The following is a 21,525-nucleotide window of genomic DNA, read 5'->3' as shown; positions in this document are numbered from 1 at the left end:
CAAAAGGTTCCAGAACTCAGATAGGAGGGTTTGACAGCAGTACGCATCCCCAAGCCAGAGGGCTACCTTAGGTCATGGCCTGCGATCCTAGCACATGGAAACCCTACGCCGCGCAAGGACCAGCAGCATGGCAGTCAAACGACGGAAGGCATCCGGGCAAAACGTAACGAAGCCTAAGAGGCAGAGCACAGGGTCAGGTTGGAGCGGTGACGAGGTAATTTCTGAGATAATAGCACAAACCTTACGCCAGTGGGCCGATACCCGGGGCACAGCTAGGCAAGATGAGAAAAGTCAGCCGCGGGCGCAGCGCAAGCATCTGGCACTTGCTACAAGACCTAATTTATGAAGTTGGGTGGGAGTACGATACAGCATATGTATGTATTTGAAGTGTATGAGGCGCAAACAATATTTGGGGGATAGGCGTTTGATCTGAGTACAACAATACAGCTCTTCAGCTTGAGAAATCTCAATTCTCACGTCCTCACCCCATGCAACGCACGCCCAGATGGTGGAGATGGAGGACGGCGGTCACGACTACATGAGTAATGATAGAGAAAAACCCTCACTCGTTAGATTTCGCTCCGGCTTTTAGGTATTATCAATTGGACATTCATGTCACGTATTGAGGATATGTCAGCCCTTAAGTTAGAATGACAAAACTATCCGGTTCTCCATGCCAGTGGCAGTTTAGCTTTATCGGTCTCTTAGAGTTATTTACTTTGATACACAGATTCGATATTACATCTCTGGTTTAACTTATTCTGTACCCTTTAATCATTATTAACATTTAATTCGGTCTCTCTAGTGACACTCATTTAGTATTGTGGTTTTTACCTTTTTTCTAGCCGGCTATACACCCTTATGGCCTTACCGTATATGCATCTATTAGAACCTTTATAGTAGGAAGTCTCCCGCTAGCAACACGTTAGCAGATTCTATATCAAGCCACAGATGTGCACTTTCTCGAACTGCGAGAGACAATCTCTGAGGTGATACATGGTTTCTTTCCACCTTTTACGGTTACCACTGTTAATTTTTATGTCAATATTCCGCTTTATTCTACAAATATATCTTTAATATATCGTTTAAATTCCGCAGAATATCATACTCTCTTCATCTTAGAGAGTCTTCCAGTAGGGTACTTGGGCTCAAGTACCTCTTTTATAGTGAGTCAATCTAGATGTGAATTGTTTTGAAGATCCTACAATCTACAGGCATCCATCTTTTAGTAAGTGATTATCAGACAGTTCTTTCTATTTAGTCATGCCAGAGAAAGTCAACTCCTTTTGGTTATATTATTATTTGAATCTTGCTTGATTCCAGAGTACCAACGACCCTTTGCATCTCAGGGTTCCTAAACAGGCCTAGCCAATTTGGCTTTAGGACCACCACAGTAACTTCTCAGGTAATTGTCTCACTTATTCTGCCCTTTAGATACAGCCCTTCAGATATACATCCCAAATAGATTGGCAGTTCATAACACAATGCTAATGACGCTACCTTCCTCTCTATTTTTTTAGAATTATTTTGGTTCCCTTTTGCCATCATACCTACCTTCCATTTACTTTGGATTTTTATCCATTCATTTCTAGTAAGATGATTTAATTTTCATATGAATTTCTCATCTTTTCTCTTTTCACCCATGCTCATTCATTTCCTTTTCACAATTAACTGGGTAAATCTATGGTACTACTCTCTTCTTTTCACTTACTCAAGCCTTAGAGCCACAGGGGAGGTTCATACTCTATTTTTCGATTAACTGTCATGAATGAGTCTGCATCATGATAGATATAAAAAATGTTCTGATAATACACCTATCTTTTTCGGAAATTTCCATTTTTTGTTTTGTTTACATAATTCTGATACAATCTCATTCATGGAGTTATATCTCACGCATGCGGAATATCAGTTAAAGTTATCAAATGCTCAGTGTACTTGACGCAGATATATATACAGATATATTATGAAACATATCTTTATGTTTTTTACCCAGGAATCTTTGTGGCTTTCCTGAAGAAGGCACTGTGTACTCCGAAATGCGCATAGAAAATACATAGAAGAAAGTGTATCAATTTGCCACTACTCTGTTCTTTGTATTATATGTATACTCCTTTTTGTATATGTGATGTCTGATTTCAACTTAATTTATAGTTATTGTTATTGTGAATTTCTCTATATGTATATATGCAATGATTCCTTGTTAGTCCTTTGTTCAACTTATGTTGTCTAGTTATTCATGATTCTTCACATGTTTTTTTTAATGGCTTTTATGGAGACAAAAATATACCAATAAAATTAATCTATTTTTTTTATTTGGGTCTAATGTACACAGGCTCCTTTTCATTGTAAGATTATGTTGTCATAGGTACAGATACCTTTTGTTGATCTTGTTGTCTGGTTATGGTATTTTCATAATTGCACACACACAGCACCAGAAAAAGTTCCAGCATAACTGAGATACAATGGTTGTAGATGTCACTGGGGAATACACAGCAATTTTCACCTTTCTGCAAGAAGGTGCCCGATTGTATACTTCGGTGGATGCAGAGCTATCTCTCACTAACTCTGGGCAGGAGGCCACCGTGTAACACCAAACAAACTGCAGGTCAGCCATCTGAGGCAATATAATTCTAAGCCACCCCAAGGCACTCGTGCCTCACTAATATTTGCATTTGGAAAAAACACCAATGATGTGATACGGTGTAAAATAATGTATTCAATGAACTAACACATGTGGGCTGTCTCTATCATCAAAATAAAAACTGCCTTACTCCAAACATGTCCAAGACAAAAACAAATCTTGTACAGTATCAAGGTGAGCTAGGCACAAGTTCAGTTTTGTCAATAGTCGCAGAATCTGAAAGCCACCACGAGTGGACCTTGCTAGTAAAAAAAAGCAGTGACTAGGAGTGAGGGACAGGAGGAGTGGTTGGGCTGGTTAGGGTGGTGGGGCAGGCAAGCAATAATGTGGGAGAGGGTTGCAGAGAATGTTACTAAATAACCAACACTGTCAACCAAAGACAAGCATCCCTCCGAAATCTTCAACTACAGCAAAAACGTTTCACCCTGTTTTTGACTGGTCGCTGTTATACTGGGGCATGTTTTTAAAGTATTGAAGACTGAAGATTTGCTATTAACAAGAAACTTCAGTAACATGCTTTGTAAAATTCACGGGAGGGAGGTGACAGCCTCAAAGTCAACTGAGTCTCATTCCATAAGCCCAACAAATAAACGCATCACAGTCATCTACATTCACCCCTACAGATCGGCATCTTCATTTGCCCGTAACAGCCGTGATATGAAAGCAGATATTTAGTTAAAAAGTTAGGCATGAGGCCTCCTGAAGTGGGCGCCATATTGAAAATAATGTGTGGCAGCCATGAAGCGGACGCTGTGCTGATCAAATAAATGGTGCGTGGCATCTAAAATAAAGTAATGAAACAAAACAAAATCTGTGCCACCTCCAAAATACCACAGGCTACCTCCTTGATAAAAAAAAACAATATTATGAAATATGAAACGCGACGTATGTGAAGTGGGTGCCGTGCTGATAAAATAAAAGCTGTGTGGTCTCCAAAGGAATATAATTAAACAAAGTTTGTTTACACATGCACACACCTGCTACCTTCTGGTTGGAAAAGGAAAATGTCACCAGCTGAGCGCGTTTAGATTGAAAAGCTCAAAAACAAAACATTTGGAAAACACGAGCAGAGACTAAAAACAATTGTATACCACAGCTAAAATAAATAGACAGGAGGGAATGACTACATGTAATAGGGCTAAGCTCAATGAGAGAGAACCAAACACCAAAGGAGGGAAACAGAAAACCAGTGCCCCACTGAAAAGCCAGAATTTCCGAATGGCTCACAAATGAACAAATTGAAAACGATGGGCATGCTTGAAGCCCACAAAGTAAATACAGCATGTCTTCAAGAGGCAGCTCAAGCGCTGCCTAGGTGAGACCTAAAAAGCAAAGACATAAGAAAGCAGAAGGTACTGTCCCGATAGATTGCATGCTTGCCTGGACAAGGCCAAACGTAAACTGGCACAAGACATCAATAGTGCTTGGGAAACCCTGGAAGTTGAAGCGAGTGAATGTCATGGCAGCACTGCTTTGTCTATTCAGTGGAACTAAGTCGTGGTGCTGCATTGCATTACTTAGGCATGTTGGAAAATCCAGGGATACTGAAAAGTTGAAGATTGGAAGAGAGGACCAATGTCAGCCGTGTTGACCGCTCCCGCCTCCCAGCTGCTCCTCCTCCCTGCACTTGGCCATAAATGGAGACCGTGCGGCACAGGTGAGTGTGACCTAATCTTAGGACACCCCCGCGCCGCACGGCCACCAGCTGTCGCGTGTGCCCCCGCCTGCCGCTGCTCTCAGCCTCGCTGAGCCTTCCTTCTCCTGGTCACGCCCCCCACCGTCGCTCGTGGTTCCCGCATTTCCTTGCTGTTCTTTTTTTCAGTGTAATTGTATTGTAACCGTTTTTATCCCCATTTTGCTCCTTTTACTCGTGTTATTGTTATTGTCCCCCCCTGTGCAGTGCCCCCTGCGCCCACCCTCCCCACTTCCCGTCGCCGGGAGTGTGGATACGCCCCCTTTCCTTCTGTACCCTCCCCGCTCCCGCCTCCCAGCTGCTCCTCCTCCCTGCACTTCACCATAAATGGCGACCGTGCTCATGCGCAGCGTTGACGCGCAGCGGGCGCGCCGATTGTGCGCCGAAGGCACGCCAAAGGTAAGCCCGTCTGTGCCCGTCCGCGCCTGGACCACGCCCAGTGCCAGGACCCCTGGCTGCCGAGGACACCAGCCCACCCGCCGGACCTACGACGCCACCGAACTCCACGCACTCAACGCCGGTCGAATCCCGGACTGCTATCGAGCCACCCCGAGACGCACCCATGGACCCTTCTGCTGCCACTCCTGCAAGTTCACCTGCATCCGGACCGACACTACACCAGCACCGACCAAGCCGAGCACCAGCAGCAACCACCTCAAGTGCATCCTGCTCAACACCCGCTCCGTCCACAGACACACCGTCGAGCGCTGGAACCTGCTCGACGCCACAGCCCCAGACATCGCCTTCCTCACGGAAACCTGGATGAACGCCACCTCAGCGCCCGACATCGCCATCGCCATCCCGGACGGCTACAAGATCATCCGGAGGGACCGCGTCAACCAGACAGGAGGAGGCATCGCCATCATCCACAGGAACACCATCTGCATCACGACCAACACCGACGACACCCTCGCACCCACCGAACACCTGCACTTCCAGATCCACATCAACCCCAAGACGACCCTCAGAGGCACCCTCATCTACAGACTCCCGGGACCACGCACACAATTCAGCGAAGACATCGCCGACTTCATCAGCCTGCACGCCATCCCCTCCACTGACTACATCCTCCTCGGGGACCTCAACTTCCACCTGGAGAGCAACAACGAACGCAACACCACCACCCTGCTGGACAACCTCGCAAACCTCGGACTCAAGCAGCTGGTGACCACCCCCACCCACTACGCCGGACACACACTCGACCCCGTGTTCTCATCCAGCAAGGACATCACCTTCAGCCACGCCACCGGACTCCAATGGACGGACCACAGCTGCGTCCACTTCAGCTTCAGAAGGACCACGATCCACCACCACCAGCTAAAGGTTGCACGCAGAAGCTGGAACAAAATCACAGCCGACCAGCTCGCGACTTCCCTGAGCATGAACCCTCCCACCAGCGCAACGAACCCAAGCCAGGCGGCCACCAACCTCGCGAAGTGGATCAGCAACTGCGCAGACGACCTCGCCCCGCTGAAGACCCCGCCTAGCAGACCCGGCAGCAAGAAAGCCCCATGGTTCACCGACGAACTCAAGAGCTCCAAGAAGAACTGCCGAGCCCTCGAGAAAGCCTGGCGCAGAGACCCAACACCGAACAACATGACTGCCCTCAATCTCGCCACCCGAAAACACCACCAACTGATCCACGCCACCAAGAAAACTGCATTCAAGGAACGACTGGACAACAACGCACACAACAGCAAGGAACTCTTCAACATCGTTAAAGAGCTCTCCAACCCCAACGCCGGAAACAACGACATCACCCCTTCACAAGACCTCTGCAACTCCCTCGCCTCCTACTTCCACAACAAGATTGCGGACATACACAACAGCTTCAGCACTCAACCGACGCACGCCATGACTGAACCACCGCCCCCCACCACCACCCTCCGCGCCTGGACCCCGATCAGCACCGAAGACACCGTCCGCACGATGAACTCCATCCACTCCGGATCTCCGACCGACCCCTGCCCTCACCACGTCTTCAACAAGGCCGACGCTGTCATTGCACCCCACCTGCGGGACATCATCAACACCTCCTTCGACACCGCTACCTTCCCGGAGAGCTGGAAGCACGCCGAACTCAGGGCTCTACTAAAGAAGCCATCAGCCGACCCCACCGACCTCAAGAACTACCGCCCCATCTCGCTGCTCCCGTTTCCTGCAAAAGTCATCGAGAAGACCGTCAACAAGCAGCTGGCCGCCTTCCTCGAGACAAACGGATCCCTCGACCTCTCGCAGTCTGGCTTCCGAGCCAACCACAGCACCGAGACCGCCCTGATCGCAGCCACCGATGACATCCGAGCCCTGCTCGACAACGGAGAAACAGCGGCCCTCATCCTCCTAGACCTCTCCGCGGCCTTCGACACTGTCTGCCACCGTACCCTAGTGCAGCGCCTCAGCAACGTCGGAATCCAGGAGAAGGCTCTGGAATGGATCATCTCGTTCCTCGCCGGAAGGACACAGAGAGTCCGCCTCCCCCGTTCAGATCAGAAGCCACCAAAGTCATCTGCGGCGTTCCTCAAGGCTCCTCGCTCAGCCCAAGCCTCTTCAACATCTACATGAGCCCCCTCGCAGCCATCGCACGCCAACACAATCTCAACATCATCTCCTACGCCGACGTCACCCAGCTGATCCTCTCCCTCACCAATGACCCCGCCACCGCCAGAGCCAACCTACACGAAGGGATGAAAGACGTAGCCAAGTGGATGATGAACAGCCGCCTGAAACTGAACTCGGACAAGACGGAAGTCCTCATTCTGGGATCTTCACCCTCCGTCTGGGACGACTCCTGGTGGCCCCCTGCCCTAGGCAGCGCACCCAAACCAACGGACCACGCACGCAACCTGGGCTTCATCCTGGACTCCTCCCTCTCCATGACCAGACAAGTCAACGCCGTCTCCTCGTCGTGCTTCAACATCCTACGCATGCTACGTAAGATCTTCCGGTGGATCTCCACCGAGACCAGGAAGACGGTCACACAGGCCCTCGTCACCAGCTGTCTGGACTACGGCAACTCCCTCTACGCCGGAACCACCGCCAAACTCCAGAAGAGACTCCAGCGGATTCAGAACGCCTCAGCACGACTCATCCTAGATATCCCCCGTCGCAGCCACATCTCCGGACACCTGAGAGATCTGCACTGGCTCCCGGTCAACAAGAGAATCACCTTCCGTCTCCTCACCCACGCACACAAAGCCCTACACAACCAAGGCCCAGGATACCTCAACAGCCGCCTCAACTTCTACGCTCCCACTCGCCAGCTTCGATCGACCAGCCACGCCCTCGCCGCCGTCCCCCGCATCCGAAGAGCCACCACAGGAGGAAGGCCCTTCTCCTACCTGGCCGCCAAGACTTGGAACTCCCTCCCGACCCACCTCCGTCTGACCCAGGACCACCTTGCCTTCAGGAAGCAGCTCAAGACCTGGCTGTTCGAGCAGTAGCGGACCCCCCCTCCCCTAGCGCCTTGAGACCCTCCGGGTGAGTAGTGCGCTATATAAATGCTCTGATTGATTGATTGATTGATTGACAGGGGGAAAGTACGTGTAAAGACAAAATAAACAAGCAGTAACAATTTAATTAAGGTCAAAGAACAAAGCAAAAGAAAACAGTACATTTCAATGTACATGTGAAGACGAAACATGTACATGTCAAGCAATAATACTAAACAAGATTAATAGATAACAGATATTTTTTTAAACATAATGTTTTCCTTGATAGGATGGCTTTATTAATGTTGTTTTGCTTGATTTGCTCCCCAACCTGAAAACGTAATTAAGCTTACGGTGCATTTGATTAAAGTATTTGCAACTAATGACATGTAAGACTTATTTCTTATGCTGCTTTCTTGTTTGTATAGCAGTGTTTTGGGGATTTTGCCTTCTATTTTGTTCACATATATTTTTCTGAGGGACATTTCGGAAGATAAAAGCAGTTACTGGTATCACAGGTGAACGTGTATTTGATGTTGAATTTTTAACCAGTGTTAGGGTGTTGTATTTCCAATCCTTTTATGACAGAGCTGCCTTTGACACAATCAAGGCAGGGAAAAGTGTCTATTATTATCTTTTCTGCCTTAGTTGCAGGCTACATGCCTTTGTGAATCAAACCCTCTACTTTTATACCTTGAAAACAACGGAGTTTTTGCTACCACCAGTCATTAATATATTCCAGGTGGTTGCAGGTGATGGGCTCCAAAACTCATTTGTTGGGGGACCTGGACTTATTATTTTATTAACAGATAATTTTGCTTCCCTCCATTAGTAATTCCCATATTCATAAATGCTGTTGTGAATCGACCCTAGCATTTCCGAGTTGGTAGCCTCCGCAAACACCAACATCTCCTTTGTAAGATTTATGCTCTGGGGAACTCCTTGGTACTTATGTCAGAATATTAAACAATTGTGTGCAATCTTCCCTAAACAGATTCAACAGTCAGGGTTCATAATTTTGGACTAACCAGGATTCATTTCTGAGTCGGAAAGTTGAAGTTGAAAAGTTAGCGAGACAGGTTTTTCATATTTAATTGCCCTAGAACGCTCTCAGGAGCAGGTATGGGCGATGGGGTTTGGGGGTGGTTTGGGGGAGGGGTGTCGACAGACGAGGAGGAGGTAAAGTTAAATAATACATTAAAAATGAACTTACCTTGCACTCGCTGCATCGCAAGCGCATGGTGTTTTTCTTTTTTTTTACTTTACCTCGTCGTTTTCGACTCCTACCTTCACCTTGACCCCTCGCCCCACCGCTCCTAAATGAATGGGACGCTCCTGCAAATAATCCTCAAGTGCATAGCCATTTTCTGCTTAATATAAGATTTTGATAATCAAGTTGTTTAATCATGGCCCACATTACAGGTGGGTCCTGTCCTGGTGTGGGAATATAACTGGAATGACATTCTTTGAGGGAATAATTTGCAGGAATTTGTGTTTCTGTTCCAGTTCTTGGATATTATTCCCTGGAGTGTCACATTGAAATATTGGGTGTTTTGAGCATTCAAAATCCATGTGTGAAAATAAGAAAATATATAATTTCGATCAGTCCAGTAACTCCTGGTATGGTGAACACCCGCATTTACAGGCATTTGTGATGAGGGTTGAAGTCTTCAACTGAGCAGCAATCCGGTTAGGAGACACTGCTCAATTCTGGGAGTGAATCTAATTGGGCTTCAATTACAAGTATTACGGTAGGCAATTTCACACACAATATCAGTGATACGAGTATCTTTTATTTGCTTACAAATTTAAATTACCAGCCAGAAAAAAAGAGGGCCTGAATTCTTCTAAGGCATCTTTATTAATAGCTCTTGCATCACCACATTCCTTTCAGTCCACGATATTAACCCTTGTCGTCCATACGGCTACCTTAGCAGTAGACACAAGAAGAAGCGGGTGTACAATAAATCTGGCAACCCCCTTTCCCAGCTCCCCTACCTGTATGTAACAACTGGGCCTGTATTATAGACAAGGCGCTATGTAAAACACTGCAAATTAATAAATTGGTTGATCGAGACCACCTGTAGTGTGTTCTTTACGTCATTGATAAGTAAGTAAACCAAGTTTTGCAGTAGCTGTGTAAATGTACTTGCAGTGTGAAACAAGGTTGACAATGACCTCCTGTCAGTTTTCGGGTGAGAGCCACCATATAGGCAAATGGTGAGAGCAAGAATGTCCGGAATTCAACGTATGTCCCTCAGTAAAAATACAACCAGACGGAAAAAGGACAAATGCACAGAGAGAAAGGTGCCCATATAGAGTTATGTTCTGCCCCAGTGGCTAAATCTCCTGTAATCTGGAACAACTCACTTAATCTTCACATGCTAAACAAAGAAAATTGCATAATTTAATTGCATACTGTGTGCTACTGGGCCATATACGCGCTATATAAAACTGCCATTAAAAAACTTAGATATAGAAAATAAGCGGAAGTAATATCTCCCTCTGTTTCCTCAGTACACCCTAGCATGTTTGTGAGGCACCAGGACGACCATCCTCACAGATCCGGGAGACTGTCAACGCTTGTTGCTTTTTACAAGCGGAAATGAGACATGCAAAGTCGCCTACTCTCAACTTCGCTGTAACAGTGGATTGAGAACACAATTTAAGCATTGGCACAAACAAAACCCCATGAATTTGATGAATAACTAAAAATGAGCTTTATGTAGGCAGCTCCGTGTGGAGAGTTCTGCAGAAAGACCTGTGCACAGTACCACGGAATAGTTGTTTGACACGAGTAGGAATCATTGCAGTGCCAGCTGAGGAGCCACACTGGAACAGGAACAACATACCGCAATGGAGCTTGAAGCATAGTGAGTGAATGAAAAAAAGCGTTCCAGAAAAAACCCTCATTAAGACGACAGTGTAAAGATACGGAAAGATAGGTGCTGCTCCGAGGAAGACTACAACTGACAACAAGGCGGGACATTTAAGTTTTTAAACACTAGTGAGCTCACTCAGTAAACACATCATGTCTCAAAGAGACAGAGCATCCGCTGTCTAGGCTCGACCTGAAAATTATATATACATCATCTCACATTAGAGGTGGCTCCAGGACAATAAAAATGCTATTTTCAAATAAATTTTTAAGCACTGGAACGGCACTGTGACTGGCTAATATTTATGGCGCTGAAATGTTTAAACAGTGTTAACGACTGAGTGACAGAAATTGGAAAACACAGAAAAACCTCCATCAGAATCTGAAAAAAACAGATGAAATCACAAACCCTGTCTTTATGCGATTTCATAAGCACACTTATTGCCTTATGGTTAAAGGTTTATAATACTAAAAACTGTCTTAAAAGAGAAAAGAGACGAGGAAATTTAATCCGCAAAAAATTGTTTACAACAGGTCACCAAGTAGCCAACCTGTGGAGCCAGATTCAGGAATAAGTCCGAAATTTTCTCCCATAGGTTTCTATCTAAATTTAGAGTACATTTTAAATTTTTCGGGTACTTTCAATGGAGTCTAGGATTATGAGAGAAAAACTTTGCGAATCAAATACTTCCGGGAGTACTTCTTTTATTAATTTAATGTATGAACATTCAAAAGCATTTTTAAATGCAGGAATGTATCTGGTGTAACATATTACATATTCATGATCAAAGGTGATACTACAGTGCATTTGTACTTTAATAATATTTCTTTATTGCCCTCACAATCTTGGGATTATTTTAACCCCATTCTCATTCCCACAATACACAAGAATATACCCCTGCCCTTAAGAAGAGAACACATCTGAACAAGTACATGACAGGAATGAGCAATGGAATTGATTGTCAATTGAAAAATATGCAGGTTGATGAAATTGCATAGGTAAAATGTGCAAATTTTAGGAGTTCTTTGTTTTGAAGAATACTCCTTGAAACCTGAGACGCCTGCATATTTCCAGGAGCTTTCCTGGAAAAATTTTGACAGGTTTTAATTATGTGTATGTGAAGAGGCGTTCTCCAAGTACAGATGTACATGTTGTACAAGTGAGCCTGCAACAAGGGCTAGATAAACATGACAAAGTAAATCTTTGAACATTGCTAGGGTGGGAACTGGTTGTGGACACTTAGCTAAATGCTAAAAAACACGTTTGTTGGTGTCCCCAAACTTTTTATGTCTTGCTCACCTTGAAGCACACGCTCTCTACACTTGCTGGAAGATATAGTCCAGCATATTGTACTAAAGTCAGATAATTATATAGTGCCCGACTTAACCACTTTACAAGTGCAACTTAGCCAATTCTAAATTGTAGTTGTAAATCAAACTACATCCACAAATAGGGGAATAGCACTTGAATCGACCCAAATTCCTTAATGTGATAGTCTGACTCCAAAGTAAAATTCTACTTTTCGTTGCTTTTGAACTTTTTCTTGAATTTCAAACAAAGGATACAGAAATGAAATGACATTGAAACTAAAGGCAAATCTGACAAAACTCTATAAGACACTTTCTTAAATGTGCCCGTGGTCAGCATGAGACAAAATGCACTTAGAAATAAATACCTGCTCTTGGGAAAATTCCTCTTTGAATTCTTCAATTTTTTCATCCAGTTCATCATCGCTCCACTCCCAGTCGCCATCTTCAGTCTTATGGAGATGACCGCTGGAGCCCGGCAACCTCCTAACCTGCAAAATAAGACAATATTGTCTGTGTCATACATAAATCCATAATTTATCAACAACAAGGGGCCCCAAATAAGTCAGCAGGGACCTCGGGGAACATACTTTGTACATGCAACAATAGTCCCAAACATACAATCAATACGAGAAGAATAAATATAGACAGAATCAATCTATATTGCGAGTGACATGTCCAGCCGGACAGTGGTCTTCAAAGTTTACTCAATATACAAGTCATTAAAACAAGGAATACCTTCCACAGTTCAACCAGTGTGGTACACAAGCCTGTGCCCAGCACTAACAGAACGGGTACAGAGGGTGAATATACAGAGCCAAGAAGGGCTATTAATGCAAAAGGACGTTTCTGTCATAAATACAGTTGTACAGAATTTTCAAACATAGCACCATTAAATCACATTGTAATCAGGTTTAGTATATAGGTGCTAATTTGGTCGCCGGCGTTTCGGACCCCCTAGTAAATCACGGGGACCATCATCAGGACATTTCAGTGAAAGCCTTAACAATAATTAGCCTCTAATTGCCAGTGAACACAATCGTGTCGGGCAGTTAGGAAGGTAGTGAAGAATATTCGGCAGTGGGAACGCTCACAATCGAGCGCGTGAATCCGCGGACCGTGATAATGTCCGTCGGGGCCTGGGGAACCGGGTGAGTCGGTCGGCGTGTGTCTTTCCAGGCATCCAAAACGCCGTCGACCAATTTAGCACCTATATACTAAACTTGATTACAATGTGATGTAATGGTGCTATGTTTGAAAATTCTGTACAACTGTATTTATGACAGAAACGTCCTTTTGCCTTAATAGCCCTTCTTCGCTCTGTATATTCACCCTCTGTACCCGTTCTGTTAGTGCTGGGCACAGGCTTGTGTACCACACTGGTTGAACTGTGGAAGGTATTCCTGGTTTTAATGACTTGTATATTGAGTAAACTTTGAAGACCACTGTCCGGCTGGACATGTCACTCGCAATATAGATTGATTCTGTCTATATTTATTCTTCTCGTATTGATTGTATGTTTGGGACTATTGTTGCATGTACAAAATACATAAATCCATAGCACTATTGACATGAAATGACTTCTCGCCAATGGACCAGATCAAATGTTGCCTAATCTGAATTAAGCTGGGTAGTACATTTCTAGGAAGCTGCTGGCGAAACACTGAACAATGTTATTACATTCCTCTTTTCAACCGACCTGTATTAACTTTAGAAGCCTATTTGATCTCTAAGGGAACTCCTGCTAAATCGCTTCCTGGTTCATCTCTGCATGGTACATTGAGCCCCAGGAAGAGAAATGGAAAAGGATCCCTGGGGCAGCCTAGATCAAAACCCACCAAGTGAGCTAGTGATTTGTACTGTGAAAGCGAGAGCAGTGCTGAATGTCAAGGATATCTTGGACACTGCACAATTCAGCATAGGCTAATTGGATCGGCACACAAAACTGCTGTTTTCAACCTACATGCCTTTTCTTTCCAAAGGTAATCCAGCATGCAGCCTTAACAAATGGCAAATCAAGTTATTTGATGTGGAACAAAATATACCCCATTAAAATTTCACTAGAAATTCCTCTCTTGTTCTGGAAGGAGAATATTGACCTCATGTCCAATAGGGTAAAATACTACAAGCAATTTTACCTCATGGATAATTTGTGGGAAATTAACTCAAATGGCAGCTAAGTTAGCTTGGTGTGTGATAATTAAAGAACCCTGCGCATTAAAAAAACGTGTTGTGTTTTTCACTAAGCGAATCACTGGTCGATGAGACATAAACCACAGCAGCCCTGGTTACATTTGTTTTACGTAAGCGAACCTAAGCCATACATTTCACATCCTTTATCTATTTAGATTTGTGTAATCATCTCTGCAGCCATTACAAGAACACCCAGTTTACTGTATTAAACATTTGCTATAATAAATACGCCTAAAATGTGTATCATCACTAATGTATAACTGTGGGATTCTTTTCAAGGTGCTCCCATTTTTATGACATTTGGTATTTAACTTACTATTACTTTTGATTTACTGTTTCTAAAACAGAGAGTATATCAGTTAGGTGCATATTAACTTTGTGTTATATAATCATATGTTATATTATGTTATGTTATGTCAGTGAAAATTATGCTACTTTGATATGTTACAGATATTTCTTAAGTACAGTGATCTGCGTAGCTTCTTGGCGCCTGTAAAAATCATTAAACCTTGAAAGCAAGTAACGCGAAAATATGTTCAGTAAAAAAACTGATTTAAAGCCACCTTGAAAATACAGATTTTCAGATGTTTTTTGAACTGGGCAAGCAGGTTTGTCCACGTGATTCCCTGGGTAGATTCCACTCCTTTTTTGTTGCAACGGGGAAGGCTCTCTTCCCATACGAGGTAGTCAATCTTTTTGGAACATCAAGAAAAAATTTGCACCGGAGTCAAGGGCATGCACATGAAGGACCTTGTGCACATTCACTAGGCCTTCAATGGAATCCCTAGCTCCAACAATAACCGGTAGAGCTGTAAGAGAACAGGGCCGATGTGCAGGGCTGGACAAGCCTTTTATTTCACAGGGCATTTCTTGGGTTGGCTGGGACCTTGGAGGCTGGTTTTGAAAGCGGAGAGCCACTCCTGGTGCCTCTGTCACTTTCCCCACCTCTAAAAGGTTAATTACAGCGGGCAGGGTAAGGTTTGGGGAAGGCGGGGAGAAAGTGATCAGAGAGGGAGAAGAAGAAAGGAGAGAAAGAGACTGAATGGATGGAATGAAATAGATAGTGGAAGGACACAAAAGAAGAGGGGCTGATTTAAGCATTTTTGCCTGGACTGCTTTTGGTTCCTGTGCCTGACCCAGATGGTGAGGTCCTTAGCCAAACAATTAAGAAACAAGGCGAGATGCTGCACTTTGAGTCAGTTGGAATCTTCAAATTAAAGAACAAGAATATGCATAATTCAGACATGATTGAATAAAGGTTATTATAATTTGTTTCTGGTGACTAACTGGAATAATAGATTGAGTTTTTTTTAAAGAGTTTAAGTTGCCAGAAACAACCAATGGCAACTTTTGTTACATGAAGTTCAAATGTTACATTTGCATTCAGAATAACATTTTTCTTTGCAGTGTTTCCTGAAGAAGGTGAAGGCCCCATAACTTCTGGCCAAAACCTGGGTTCACATTTGTCTGTGCTATTATTGGTAATCAACAGTTCAACGCTGGGTGGAAGTCCCGAGCATCCACAGGGAACAAATCATAGTATTTCTGCATATGATGACACATGGGTTGTTGGCTTTTAGAGGTTCTTGAATTTAAATGAAACAGAATTGCGTATCATCAGCTAACATATAAAACAGATTGCCCATATTTTGTAATGCATATGCCAAGTGGGCCATGTACATGTTCAACAGTACATAAGTTAGTAGTATGGGGCCTTCCGTAACTGTTCAACTGACAGATTTTGCTGCTGATTAAGTAGAATGAAGTGTAATTTTTTGATGGCAGTTGGACAGGAATTATTGTACCTCTTCAATCTCACTGCTGTGTAGTCCAAACACAGACCTGTCAATGTGTACATTTTTATTCACCCTGTGAGAAGGTGCAGCGCATGGGACTGTGAGGGCTTCTGTGATGAGTACTGCTTGTTAGCCATTTCTAGTCTCCCCCTTCCTCTCACTCCAAAAACGGAAAATAAAAAAATTAAAAAGCTACCGATGTCCTGGGAAGATGGTATTCCGCGAAAATATTGTTTCTAAAATATGACGAGCCACAAATATTCTGTCAAAAATATTGTGATGTCAAAAATATTTTGGGAGAAAACATTGATGGCAATAATATCTCGTATATCCATTTTTGAATGCAGTTATTGTTTCTTTTTATTTGGGAATATATTTTACGTATTTTTAATGGTAATGTTCTGGCAGTTTGTTGAGTTTGTAGAGGTGGGACGTTTTTTAAATATTTATTTTTTAAATTTTTTATACTATTTTGGGCTTTAATTTGTTAGATAGTTAATTATGTCAATTTATACTGATATTTAACAGATAATATTAACACTGTGGTAATGTTTTTATTTGTTAATTAGAAAAATGATTATGTTAATTATTTAATTGTTTTCATAATCTTGATATTAATAATTGTATATGGTACACAGTTTTTTTAAGTTCAAATGATTTCATTACATTTTAAAGAGCATATAATTAATAATAATACAGACTTGGTTATTAGGCTGTGATAAACAACAGGAGAGGAGAGCATTGAGATACAACCAAGTATAAACAATCAGACACAATAAGGTAAAACCAGGAAAATAAGCAGACTGTTAATAATAATACTGAGTAATAAAAGTAAAAGAGTGCCAAACAAACTCATGAAATAATAATAAGAGGCCTGAGAGTACATATACTGGGTAAGTTTCGTTATTTAACTTGAGACGGTAGAGAAACAGAGATCAGGTATTGTATAGACAAAACTTTCCGCGTGAGTTACCATAGAAGTAATACTCACCATATCGCTTGTGTAGAGGTAGGAGGATAATCCACTGTCAGCAATTAGTAGGGATAGGGGATCAATACGTTGGAGAATGATTAAAAGAGAGTGTGTCTGGGACCAAGTCAAGGCGGTTTATTTGAGGTAAAGTAGTTGTCTAACCTATCCAAGATATGTCTGGTGGGAGCTTTTCAAGGGGACTGTTGGAGAGCAATATTGTCAGCGCCCCTTAAATGTATAATCTAGTTAATCCAACATTTGAAAGAGGCTTTGTTTGTGTTCTTCCAGTTATTTAAGACCATTTGTATTGCGGATGTGAGTAAGAGATCCAATACTGCCTTATCTGGCTGGTTTTCTAAACCTACAGTGGTTAAACCAGCAATCAGGGGGTCAAACTTTTTTTAGGTGCCAGTTGAATAAGGTGGAGGCAAATTCAAACACTTTGTCCCAGAAAGAGGATAAGGTTTAGCGGTGAAGGATGAGGTGTACCACATATATAGAAATGGTGGTTTAATTAATAGGTAACAGGCGCCAAAAGGGAGATTCCACTGAGAATATATGATTCGTATCAACTGTAGTTACGGTGCTGTAGGGTTGAGAGAACCACCAGCCTCTCTAAAGATTGTGGCCTAAGCAACAAGAGAACATAATAACAATTCCCTAGCACACGTGATATATAAGCAACAACAATTTCAGATGTTATTCACATGGCCTGGAATTATCACCACACTTAATACTTCACTAAAGTGAATTTTGAAGCCTTGAAAAAGTTGCATGTACAACCATACGGAGGCGACGAATCACGTGTTGGCTTGGGAAAAGATCACTAACTAAAGCTTGAAGAAAGAATAAAAGGGCAAAGAAATAGCTTGGATCTATTGTTGTGTTCAGATTACATGTGAATTACATCTGAAATTGTTGTTGCTTATATACCATGTGTGCTGGGGAATTGTTATGATGAGGTGTGCTAAGTCGCCTACTTCCTCTTCACAATTCCAGCAAGCTGGGGCTGGCCGTAGATGTTGCTTGTGTAGACGTGTAGGGGTCCAATAAGCTTTGTGGAGGAGCCAAAGTTTTGTTTGTGATACGACAGGAGAGATTTTTTGGTAAGTAACTGAATTCCATATTTGGGTCCATTGTGATTCTGATAGGGGACTAGAGGTGTGTTGTTCCCAGAACGTAATTAGATTTTTGTTCAAGTTTGTGGCTTTAGGGCGTAGAAGGTTATAGATGTGGTAGACTTGATGTCCCAAACTGGTAATTTTTGTAGTGAAATTTGGGGTTTTTGTCTATGCAGCTTAGATTTCGACAAGGCAGTTTTAATTTTAATAAACTTATAAAATTCCATTTGATTGAGGTCGTTGTTGCTTTGGATTTCGGAGAAAGTTAAGGGAAATAATGAGCCTTCCAGTTGGTGTGGGATGAAGGTGCTTTCATTTATCCAATTTTCAAAGCAAATGGGTTTGCCTTTGTACTTAATATTACGGTTGTGCCATAGAGATTTCATGTTTGAGAGTCTTATGCTTGTGTGAAGTTTCTTGTCAAGTTTTAGTAGGGAGGTTTATTTGTTTTTAAATATGGATCTAGATCTAGCTAGTCTTGTGGTGTTAGTGGTTAAAAGGGTGAGTGGGTTTAGGTTGTCTAAGATGGCTTTTTCAATTTCCAGCCACACTGGGGTGTAGTTCAGCCAATATGAACCTTGTTTCCCTAGAAAAGCAGTTTGATACGTTTTAAAGTTGGTCAGTTTAACACCTCCCAGAGCTTTACCTAGCCTAAGTTTTGTGAGGGCTATTCTAGCCTTCTTACCTTGCTAGATGAATTTAAAAATAAAATTATCTAGTTTGTGATGAAAGTCTTCGGATAATAATAGGGGTAACATGTTGATCAGATAATTGACTAGTGGGGTGATCAACATTTTTATTGTTTCGATCCTGCCCCACCAGGTGATAAATCTGGGGGGCCATTTGTCCAGTTGTTTCTTAATTTTATCTAGAATAGTGAGTTCATTATAGTGTAAGGTATCAATTAAGTTGCTTCCAAACTCGACTCCCAGGTATTTAATGTAACCGGGTTGCCATGCCAGACCTGAGTCACCTAAAATCTCTTTTGTAATGTGTATATTTAAAGGTTTAACTTCAGATTTGTCTCTGTTCAGCTTACAACCGGAGTGTTCAGAGTAACCACCTATCGTGTGCATTAGTGCCTTAACTGAGGATCCAGGGTTTTCTGTAACTATCAGGATGTCGTCCGCGTATGCGGCTAGTTTAACCTGCACATTATTGAATCCTATCCCAGTGATGTCAGTATTGTGTTTAATGACCTGTAGAAGGGTTGCTAGTGCTAGTAGAAAAAGGGAATGAGCCACAGACAGTGAAAGTACATTTTCGTGCCTTATTTAATTATTTGAGAAATACGGTTGAGTCTAGTTTGTTTACTGTATTATTATGACAATGGAACTGATTAAGATGTCATTCTTTTTGTATCATAGAAACCCCTGAAGAAGGCTTCTTCCCGAAATGCATTGGGTTTTGCCAAATAAAATCGTGGCATGTGGAAACAGTGATTCTCCTGCGTTTTTATGAAAAGTAAAGTAAAGGAGCAAAAATGGCAATGAGTGTAATGAATTGAAGAATAACAAGGATGATTATTACTGGATAAAATAGAAGAAAAAATAAATGACTGATTACGAATTTAATTCATTAAATTCATTGTAATAGGCTGTGCAGCTTTGGGGACCGGAACACGGTGCCCTCGTGTTCTTACTAGATTGCAGCGCAAATGGGCGGAGCGTGGAGAGCGAGCACGCCGACATAGTTAAATTTGAAGGAGTACAGTTAATAAGGAACACAAGTAAAATTCAAGGAGTACAAAGGTGTGCATCTCACCACTATTGTTGTGTCACAGAGTGAACTTCCGCCCTATCGGAGAGATTGCACCCGTGATGAAGAAAAGTGGAAAGAGCATAACAGACAGGATTACAAATACTGCGAATGCGGGAGTAATACTTCCCTGCCATACATGACCGTGGTCACAAAGATATGGAATTCATAATGTTTTTTTGAAAATTCAACAGCAAGCATCAGATTCAACAAAATGTAACATGGTGATCATGTGGTGGACGATTTTAAATTTGTTTTTTAGTATTCAACATGCTGTGGGTTCATATATTCTTGTATTTCGTAATGTTTTGGGTGGGGAGCGGAAACTTGAACTTCATTGTGGCTAACCCACAGAGGCATTCTGGATAGTGGAGTGAAACGGAAACGTTGTCACAGAATTCTAGTAATCCAGTACTGAGTTTAATGTGAGCTATATATCACGTGACAAAGCAGCCTGCGGTAGTTGAGGTGATAAAGGCGAGTGTTCGCCATTATGGGTTAGTTCAAGTTTTTCTCACAAGAGGAGTGGGAGTGGAGTGCAGTTTTTATCATGAAAATGAAACACTAAAGGTCTCGATTGCACGTGTCACGGTAAGCGCGCTATGAAGTACTGTTTTATTGGCATTACAATCGGGTCCAGGGGTGAAGAGTAAATGGGGAACCGGTTAATATGTATGGATGCCTGAATTTTAAATATGAGGCGGGATCCGCAGTTTCGATACTCAGCATGGGAATAATATAAAAGTGGGCAGCTTTGTCTAGTGCCTTGTTGAAGGGCGAGAGGTTCAGAGAGGGGACCATTGACCGCAATCCTCGCAACAGGTGTCACATATAATGGCATGACCATTTTGATGAAGGGGTCACCGAGGTCAAGGGACTTCATACATTGGTCTAAGAAGAGCCATGAGACTCTGTCAAACGCTTTCTCTGCGTCTAGGGTTATAGCTACAGATGGTGTGCCTTTATGATTTACGTTTTTGAGGACGTGACAGAGAAGATGGGTATTGTCGTTTGACATGCGATGATTATTGAAGCCTACTTGAGTTACTTATTAGTTTAGGGAGGAACTCGTTAAGTCTGGTGGCTAGTATTTTAGCATACATTTTGCATTCCACTTTAATGAGTGATATAGGTCTAATTTTATTTTTTAATGTAATGGATCTTTCCCTTCTTTGGGGAGAACTATAATATTGCCTTCTGCCATTGAGTCGGTTGTAACGCCTGAGCTAGCTATGTTGTTGAATACTTTGAGCATGATTGGTTGAAGAAGATCCATGAAAGTTTTGTAAAATTTGTCAGTGAAGCCATCTGGCCCCGGCTCCTTATTATCTTTCAGTGTTTTAATGGCCTTGGAGATTTCTGAAGCATTTATTGGTTTACCAAGTGTGACCCTATCAGGTTCCGAAAGTTTGGGGAGCTTTATGCCTCTTAGGTATTGTGTAAATTTTTGCGGATCGAAGTTTTGATTGTTATGGTATAGAAATTCATAAAAAAATGTTAAACAGTTTAAAATTTCCTTTGGGTTAGTATGTGATTGGTTGATCATGTCTTTAATTGACGTGATTCTATGTTGGTTCTGTTTGTGTTTAAGGTAAGATGCTAGCATTTTACCTACTTTGTTAGCTTCTCAGAGTTTAAGGCTTTCAAATTTGTTTATTCATACCCCCGCACTTTCACTCGAAATGTTATTGTATTCATACTTCTTCTGTGTAAGTTGATTTAAAGTATTGTCGTTT

At 42.7% G+C, this 21,525-nt stretch overlaps 1 protein-coding gene across 1 annotated transcript in view; it reads right to left on the bottom strand.

Moving 5' to 3' along the window:
* STK39 (serine/threonine kinase 39) overlaps positions 1-21,525 on the bottom strand; it is a 1,578,058-nt gene that overhangs the window by 493,843 nt on the left and 1,062,690 nt on the right. The window contains exon 11 of the mRNA XM_078681624.1: positions 12,317-12,439. Within this exon, the coding sequence (XP_078537750.1) occupies positions 12,317-12,439 (123 nt within the window). The remainder of the gene's footprint in view (positions 1-12,316; positions 12,440-21,525) is intronic.

This window comes from Lissotriton helveticus, chromosome 3_1 (genome assembly GCF_964261635.1).
Source record: "Lissotriton helveticus chromosome 3_1, aLisHel1.1, whole genome shotgun sequence".
NCBI lineage: Eukaryota > Metazoa > Chordata > Amphibia > Caudata > Salamandridae > Lissotriton > Lissotriton helveticus.
The sequence above is the reverse complement of the archived record's forward strand: the minus strand, read 5'-3'. Positions and strand labels throughout refer to the sequence as shown.